Source organism: Eubalaena glacialis, chromosome 16 (genome assembly GCF_028564815.1).
Source record: "Eubalaena glacialis isolate mEubGla1 chromosome 16, mEubGla1.1.hap2.+ XY, whole genome shotgun sequence".
NCBI classification, from domain to species: Eukaryota; Metazoa; Chordata; class Mammalia; order Artiodactyla; family Balaenidae; genus Eubalaena; species Eubalaena glacialis.
This window is the reverse complement of record NC_083731.1, coordinates 42,839,028-42,848,404: the sequence shown is the minus strand read 5'-3', so window position 1 is coordinate 42,848,404 and position 9,377 is coordinate 42,839,028. Positions and strand designations below refer to the sequence as shown.

The 9,377-nt window shown below is 41.1% G+C and overlaps 1 protein-coding gene across 1 annotated transcript; it reads left to right on the top strand.

Moving 5' to 3' along the window:
• Positions 1 to 7,527: 7,527 nt before the first annotated feature.
• LOC133076192 (serine/threonine-protein phosphatase 2A 56 kDa regulatory subunit epsilon isoform-like) lies at positions 7,528 to 8,870 on the top strand. The gene is given in 2 exon segments (XM_061170689.1): positions 7,528 to 7,818; positions 7,820 to 8,870. Coding segments are annotated over 2 exon segments (1,206 nt in total). The 5' UTR covers positions 7,528 to 7,663.
• Positions 8,871 to 9,377: the final 507 nt, after the last annotated feature.

Here is a 9,377-nt window from a genome sequence, read left to right as displayed (position 1 = left end):
ATTGTCTAGACTTTTCATTTCTATATTTTTGCAGGTTTTTTTTTTCCAGTAGTTGATTTCTAGTCTCGTAGCCTTGTGGTTGGAAAAGATGCTTGAGATGTTTTCAGTCTTTTAAAATTTACTGGGGTTTGTTTTGTGTCCTGGCATGAGATCAATCCTGGAGAAAGTTCCATGTAAACTTGAAAAGAATGTATTCTACTGCTTTGGGATGAACTGTTTTATTTATATAAAACATTAAATTCTTTTGCTCATTAAATTCTTCTGTTTCATTTAAGGTGAAATAAGTGTTTCCTTTTTGATTTTCTGTCTGCCTGATTTGTCCATGATGCAATTGGCATGTTAAAGTTCCATAATATTATTGTGTTACTATCAATTTCTCCCTTTATGTATGTTAATATTTGCTTTATGTATTTAAGTTCTATGTTGGGTGTATATATATTTACAATTGTTATATTTTCTTTTTGTATTTATCCCTTTATCATTATGTAATGTTTCTGTTGTGTTAGGGCCAACTACTGTGAACACACTGGTAAGCATGGCTGGCCCTCCAGCCCAGTTGATTGACAAGGTCTGCCTAGATAAATGTTGCCAGCTCTTAGTGGTCAGCACCAGTCCTAGATTGGAAGATTTTGGCCTGCTGGTGAGTTTGCCTGGATGGGGGTGAGGAGCGGTGTGCCAAGGCTGGTGCTGGCCTGCTGGTGGGTGGAGCTATGTCAGGCTTGCTACTTGAGTCCCAGGACTGACACTGACTGGTTAGTGGGCAGGGTAAGTTCAGGAACTAATAAGGACTCCAAAATGGCAATTGCCAGTACCAGAGTTTTTCTGGTAGAGTGAGTTCCCCCAAAAGACTGTTGCCTATGTTTCTGTCCCCAGGGTGTATCCCAATTGCCTCTTGTCTCTCTGAAAGTCTCTCCAAGACAACCAAGTGGGTCTGACTTGGGCTACTTTCAAATTACTTCTTCTACCCTAGGTCTTGGAGCACGTGAGATTTTGTGTGTGCTTTTTAAGAGTGGAGTCTCTGCTTCTTATAGCCCTATGGCTCTCCCAAACGAAAATCCTGCTGACCTTCAAAGCCATATATTCTCGGAGCTGAACTTCCTGATGCAGAACCCCTGGCTTGGGAGGCCAATGTGGGGCTTGGACCATTTTCTCCTTGGGGATAACCTCTGCAAATTTGATTATCTGCCCTTTTTGTGGGTCCCCCACCTGGGGGTGAGAGGCTAGACTATACTACATCTCTGTCCATTCTGCCCAGCTCATTTTGGTTCTTTATTTCTTTAGTTGTAGAAGATATTTTCTGCTAGTCTTCAGGTCATTCCCATCAATAGTTGCTCTGTAAATAGTTGTAATTTTGGTGTGCACATGAAAGAGGGTGAGCTCAGGATTTTCATACTCCACCATCTTGGTCACTCCCCCACAAAGGCAAAAGTTTAAAATTAACTTTTAACATTAAAATTTTTTTTAATGAATAATCATTATATTAAGTCAGTACCCTTTCCCTCTAGAGAATTCAAAGCCATAAGAAAAAATATCCTTGTCTTACAAAATTTTAAAGTACCAACATATGTTTGACTATGACTTCTCTCTCATTTTTAATCTTTTACTCTGCTTGAGATATCACATAACTAAATAAGACATTTGCTTACAATTTTTATATAAAATATTATCCTTTCCCAAAATATTACACTATTGACTTAGATTTCTTTTAAAGCCCATACATTTTACCTGAAGATTAGAGTTGCCAAAAATGAGGAATAAAGTCAGAAAACTGAGAAGGAGAATACATCTCCTGGAATTCAACTAATTCATGCCAATTGTTAGGACTCTACCACAAACAAAAAAACTTGCAGAACTATACTATAAGATTATTATTGTTCATTAACCAAAGATCCACATCTCAAGCTAAAAAACAAGTTCACAATCCATACAGCTAGCATGTTCTCAGTGCATGGATCCAGAAGTACTTATTTCTTCAAGTACAAATTAGAAATTTGTTAAAACTACATCTCTGGTCCCTGTGCCTCTTTTATCCTTCTTTTTTTTCATATAGAAATACAATTTTGAGCTCAGGAGTACTGGGGAATGTGAGAAGCAGGAAAGAATAACCTTTCTTTCTGATTTTACACACACACATATATATATATTTATATTTATGTTTATATTAAAAGCCAAGTTATAAGCAAAGTATTAGCTATTGTTCTCACTATGTCATTTTCCCAATGATGGTTGAAGAACTAAGTGAAAGTAGAAAAGTAACCTCCAAATTATACACCAATGGAAAATACTACCATGAAAAATTTCCCTATTTTAATGCAAGTGGTTTTTGTACATAGGTATAACCTCATTCTCCGGAATAAATCAGTTATTATTCATAAAATGTTTTCCTTGAAGTGCATAATTTTCTCTCAGATCAATAAATGAAATACTTTTATTCAACCTTTCCAGCTTACCACCACTTACAATGATTAATATCCTCTTGCTTTATTTAGGACTTTAACGTGAAAAGCTGCTCTAAAAGTTTAAGGATCCTGAAAATGCTTTTATTGGCCGTTGGAATTCAATCCTGTTTAGATAAGTATCTGCTGATGGATCAATTTGGATGACACATTTTTGAATGTGACTAAATGTGTGGTTTGATCTATCTCTTGCCTGTATTACTCACTTTTATTTAATCATTTTCTGAGTTGTTACTTGATATCTATGTTTATGTTCCTTGTTCAAAATGAAAACAATATGCCATTGTCTTTGCTGTATTTATTGTACTTTACTTTTATTTTAATCTTTTCTCTCTTCTTTCCTGAGAGATCATCTTACTAATTTATTGTTCTATTATATATAAGTACACATAATATTTTGCATTCCAATTCCAATTGCCCTCTTCTTTTTCTCCGCTTTTCTCTCATTATTAAATTTTCTACTTAAAAAAAAAAAAAAAAAATATATATATATATATATATATATATATATATATATATATATATATATATATATAATTAAAATTCATCTTTGTCAGAAGGCAAACTTTGATTTGTGGGTCCTAAGTGTGAAGTAGTTCATGTAGCTACTACATGAAGCAGGGTTTAAGTATCCACACCTAAAAGATCATCAGACAGACGTCTGAGATTTAAAATTGGTAAATCTCATTACCAATTCTCTTTAAATATTCCTAGACAACAAGGATGTGAAAGAGTTGCATTGGCATACCTACAAGCTGAATGTTTATATCAGTTTTTTGTTTCTTATTTAAGAAATTTGGGACAGAATTTTGATACTAAGGAGATGAGGAAAAACAATTCTGAAAGGGTGTTTTAAAGAACAAGAATGTACTTTCTGTTTTCATACTTCATCAAAAGGAAAATTTAAAAATGAAACAACTTTCAGCAATCAAATATACATATAAATGAAGGATACTACTATGCCATATTTAAGGAATGTAAACCAAATTTGAGTAGGCTTTATATAATTTTCTACTTTAATATTGATAGATTCAAATTAACATTCATTAGAGGCCTTTTAAAGGTATTTATTTACTTTAAATCATTTCTCCACAAATAGTTATTGTACACTGCTTGTATGTTAGACCTTCCATTATAGCTTAAGAATAAAAAAAAAGATAAAAATAATAGACATTGTTATCAAAAAGTTCCCATGGCCATAATTAACAGAAAAATTGTATCTCAAAACATGTTTCCAAGAGTTTCAGAACATTATTTATTTAGCATATTGATTATTAGATTATTTAATAAGTTAGTAGTGAGAATGGAGGCTGGCAAGAATGGATAAGACAAAACATATATAAGTTAGTCAAAATGTAGGATTTAGCACCAGAAAGCAAGAATCACATTAAAGCACTGTTTCTTGGTTCCAGACTCAAAGTTAGACAGGAAGGAAGAGGGCAGGACACAACCATTAAAAGAATGACAAAATCATTAAGAACAAGATACAACATAAACTGGTTAGAACCAGCTAGGGCCAAGATGATGTAAGATTCGACTTCCAGTAGACCTTGAGCCTCATTATACCCTCACTCTAACATATTAGCATGCTAAATGACACAGCCAGAGGTGTCATGACAGTTCTGAGGCTAACCATAAAAAGACCAAAAAGTGGATGGTAGTTCAATTCCTTGAAATATTTGCCCCTTTCCCAAAATATTTGGAATAATCCTCCCACTCATTAGCCTAGGCTTACTCTTAAATTCTTTCCTGTGGGAAGCCAAGGACCCTCACTTGGCAGCCTGTCCCAGGGACTCACCCAAGACCTGGGACAGGACCATCCTCTCATGCCCTATTTGCTGAAACATCTTTTCTGGTGACCACAAAGGGACAGTCCCAGTGAATATAGAAAGGACCTCAAAGGGCATAATCTAAATTGGCTTATCGGGCTATGGCTTCCCTCTATGGAGGATGGTCTGGACTCCTCTCATGCCTTGTATATTCTAGTAGCCCCTTAGGTAGTTGTTGACATTGCCTGTGGGATCTGGCAGGCAGACCAGTGCTCTGGGCATGAACGAGCTCAGTGAGCCCAAGGCTTTTCTCCCCTCAATCTTTCTCATTCTCCCCTATTGCTCTGCCTCTTTGGACTTGAGAAGATCCACTGAGATGACAACACGGACATCCAAATTAAGACTGCAGCAAATAATTGACAACTTGATCAGGTGAGTTTCCCCTTCAGGTCTCCACAAGCCCAATTTCCTCTCCCCACATGTTTTTAGTCTCGGTCTGGTTCTGGGATGCCAAAACTGCATCAGGGGGCCCAAACACGGGGACTCCATGAGTCCTCCTCTAGATTTGCGGTGCAGCACTCCCCAAGTGCTCTTGAGGCTTATGGCCTCATTGCACCCCTGAGAGGAAGTTGTGGGCAAGCACCTCCCTCAATAGGGTCACAGTCCCTTCCCCCCCTAGCAAGCATTGAGGCAGTGCACCTTCCTAGTCCCAATCAGTCTTCCTCTTTATTTCAATCTGCTGTTGACTATGGCACCAAGATGGATGTCATGCTCCCTGTTAAGGGTCACATCTCATGGAGGTCTCAGACTTTATTAACACCTGAGCAGAGGTAGTGGTCAAACACCTTTCTCAGTGGGCTTATGGATCTCTCCTAGGAAACATCATGACTATACACCTTCCTACCATTTTTATCCCCAGGGATCTTCACCATGGATATTGCACCCCTGAGTGAAAGTTGTGGGCAGGAACTTCCCTCACAGGGGCTGCAGACTTTATGAACCCCTGAGTCTAGGTAGTGGTCTAGCATCTCTTTCAGTGGGTTTATGAATCTCTGGCCTAGGAAGCGCCATGGCTATACACCTTCTTTCTTTGCTCTTGATTTCTTTTATAGCCTCCTTCACCTTCTTCTCTTCTGACTTCTTAAACTGTCTACTGATCTTTGAGCCTCACTGCCAGCTTTGCCAACAGGTTGCCATGTTGCCTCTTTTACTTCTGTGAAGAAGTAGACCTCCTCAACATCACAAGAACCATATCCTGAGGGGAGCTTTTACCTTGTATTATTATCACTACCTTTTGGTGATCCAGACCTACCCTTCAGCTCTATTTGTTTCTCTTTTTCTTTTGCAGCAATAAAGGTAATCCATTTAGTTGACTCAGGGACTAGGTCTCCTCCCTCTCTGAAGGATTTAGGCCCTGGAACTCTGGTCGCTTTTTCTCCTTTTTACTCTTGTTCCTCTCCTTGACTAATCCAAGGGGTCTCCTCAGGCTCACTGAACAGGCAGATTTTGAGTGCCTAGAGGGATCCCACTGTTGACACTGTGAGAGTACAAGGACAAATAACTACCATCTGGTCAGGATCCCTCAGACCCTTGTCTTGTCATGATATCATAACCAAAAGTGGAGGGGGAAGTTCCATACATCCAAATGTTCATGACCCTATTCCAAGATCCAGGTCTAAAGAACTCCTGTAGGGTGTGCCTGTCTCATGTCCCTTCAAAGTACATTCCTTCACAGGAGTCCAAGAATTTAAATGAGTCCACCTCCCCAAAGTCCACAATGAAGCTGAGAATGTCTACCCCAACAAATTCTGAGGGAGACAGTCTCATGGACCAGCTACACCTAAGGCCCCATCTGGGCAAATGAAGACCCCAGAAATCCATGAATCAGCTCATGGACTTAGCCTTTGGAGTATTCAGCAATAAAAAATAGGGATGAAGAGGCAAAAATGATTCAGGAACAACAGTGAAAGGCACAAATATTGGTGGCAGTACTAACTCCTGCACCACCTCATTGTTACTCTCCCTTTTGGGGACTCATGGCAGGGATACGATCAAGGAAGCCTGGATCAGAGCCACTGTCCTGCCAAAAAGAGATCTAATTTAAATGTGACCAGGAGGACCACTGGAAGGATGAATGCCACCTGTATGGGCAAAGTCTACTGACCCTACCCAATATACAAACAAGAGGGCCACTGGAAGTGGGACTGCCCCAGTCTCGAAGGGGACACAGGGTTTCCAAGGCAATAATAGCTAAGAAGACCAAAGACTGACAAGGCCCAGGACACTCCTTGGCTCCCAAAGGACACCTGGTCATTTCTCCTGAGAAGGCTAAGGGAACCCTTGATGCAGTAGGTAGGAAAGTTAGATGCAGCCTACACTGTGCTAACTGATTTCCCTGGACCCTTGTTCCCAGTTCTATATGATAATGGGAATCAATGGAAGGCCCCAAACCAAGCAATTCCCCACCTCAGCTGCTTGCTAGGAAATTTGACCTTTGCACATCATTTTCTGCTCATATCTGAGTGCCCCATCCCCTGTTGGGAAGGGACTACTTGCTTACTAATTTCCAGATAATAGTCCAATTTGGAGACCCTCACAGAGAAAGCATCCACCAAGAAAAATGATTGCTCTTGACTGTGGGAACCTACCTCAGTCCCTAATCAGAGGTGGTTTCCACTTCATAATGTTCCTCAAGTGAACCCTGCTCTCTGGAACACTGAGGTCCCTGACAGAGCTAGTATCTCTGGCAAGGCTACCTTTAAGAGTGGGACCACATGAGGCTGAAGGCAAGCCTCCTGAGATCAAAGGCCAAGGTGAGGGCCATAATTAAAGAACTTTTTAGGCCAGAAGTTTCGGTTGCGCGTGTGCCATGGACTCAGCTGCCCGGTGATATTGACAATAGGAGAGAGAAAGGGGCATTGACGGGGACCCACCGCGGGCACCGAACGGCGGCTCTGGCAGCGGCGGCTCCAGCCCCAGCGGCTCCTTCTCCTTCCTTCTCCTCCTGCTGCCGCTGCGGATCCAGTCTTCTTCTCTCCCTTTCCCCCTCCCCTCGTCGTCGCTGCAGCCGCCGGGTCCGGGGCAACGAGCAGAGGCGCCGCCAGCCGGGAATGTGAGCGAGGAGCCACCGGCGGAGCCGCAGCGGGGTCGGTGCCGATTTGATGGGACGGGCCCGCGGGGGAGGATCGTGAGGCCGCCGCCGCCGCCGGAGCGCTGAGGTTCAGGTCCGGCCGTGAGGCCTAGAGGCGCCGCTGCCGCGGAACCGGAGGGACGCCGCGCCGGACAGCCGTCGCCCCGGGCTCCCTGCCGCTGTCCGGACCTCCCCCCGCACGCCCCGGTCCCGCCACCCGCCCCCGCTCCGGCCCTCTCTCCCGTCTCCCGCCCCTCCGAAACCACAGATCATCTTCGGATTCTTCTCCAGAAGCTTCAAGTAGGGATATGTCCTCAGCAGCAACTACTCCTCCATCAGTGGATAAAGTAGACGGATTTTCTCGGAAGTCCGTCAGAAAAGCCAGACAGAAGAGGTTGCAAAGTTCCTCACAGTTTAGGTCTCAAGGCAAGCCTATTGAGTTAATACCTCTGCCGCTGCTAAAAGGTGTCTTGCAATATATTCAGAACTCTCCCTCCTAGTGACAGCAATGAATTTGATCCAGAAGAAGATGAACCTACCCTTGAGGCATCGTGGCCACACTTACAGCTTGTATATGAGTTTTTCATACGATTTTTGGAAAGCCAAGAATTCCAACCCAGCATTGCCAAAAAATACATAGATCAGAAATTTGTATTACAGCTTTTGGAGCTGTTTGACAGCGAAGGCCCTCGGGAACGGGACTACTTAAAAACAGTCTTACACAGAATTTATGGCAAGTTTCTTGGTCTTAGAGCATTTATCCGAAAACAGATTAACAATATTTTTCTAAGGTTTGTTTATGAAACAGAACACTTCAATGGTGTAGCTGAACTGCTGGAAATATTAGGAAGTATTATCAATGGCTTTGCTTTACCTCTTAAGGCAGAACACAAACAGTTTCTGGTGAAAGTGTTGATCCCTTTACACAGTGTCAGGAGCTTATCACTATTCCATGCCCAGCTGGCATATTGCATAGTACAGTTTCTGGAGAAAGATCCTTCACTCACAGAACCAGTTATTAGGGGATTAATGAAATTTTGGCCCAAAACGTGTAGTCAAAAAGAGGTCATGTTCCTTGGGGAGCTGGAAGAAATATTGGATGTGATTGAACCTTCACAATTTGTTAAAATCCAAGAACCTTTGTTTAAACAAATTGCCAAGTGTGTCTCTAGCCCCCATTTTCAGGTGGCGGAAAGGGCACTCTATTACTGGAATAATGAATACATCATGAGTTTGATAGAAGAAAACCCTAATGTCATCCTTCCCATCATGTTTTCCAGTCTTTATAGGATTTCAAAAGAATATTGGAATCCGGCTATCGTGGCATTAGTGTACAATGTGTTGAAGGCGTTTATGGAAATGAACAGCAGCATGTTTGATGAGCTGACAGCCACATTCAAGTCAGGTCGTCAGCGTGAGAAAAAGAAAGAAAAGGAGAGTGAAGAATTGTGGAAAAAACTGGAGGATCTGGAGTTAAAGAGAGGTCTTAGACGTGATGGGATAATTCCAACTTAGCAAAAATAATGACAACAACCTTACTTACCTGTGGAGTCACACATTTATGTAGTAAAAGATGGAGCAGCAGTTTTCTGTATTGTGTAACTTTACAGTAGATTTCACATTTGTTTCATTATTACAACAGCACTGTATATACCTGTCTCTAAGTAAAGGAAAAAAAAAAAATAAGGACTTCAGTCCAAAGTTTGGACAGTAGATGGACTTCTCAGAACTTGGTAAACATAATCATTGTTCTAACCCTCTTTAAAAAAAAAAAGCAGTCTTCAAAGATCTGTCAATGAAATTTGTATATTAAAATTCCATTATTGGGAGTTCCTTATTTATCATTAGCAGAGAGTATGAAACAATTTTCAAATGTGAACAATCTTAAATTTAGCTTGTCTTTCTGCTAAGCTGTTAAGTGTATTTATAGTAAAGGAAGGGAAAAAAAGACTGTCATTTCCTTATAAGTTTGTATAACATCCTCCTCTGGGTAACTTGACTGTAATTTGACATCTTTTCCTT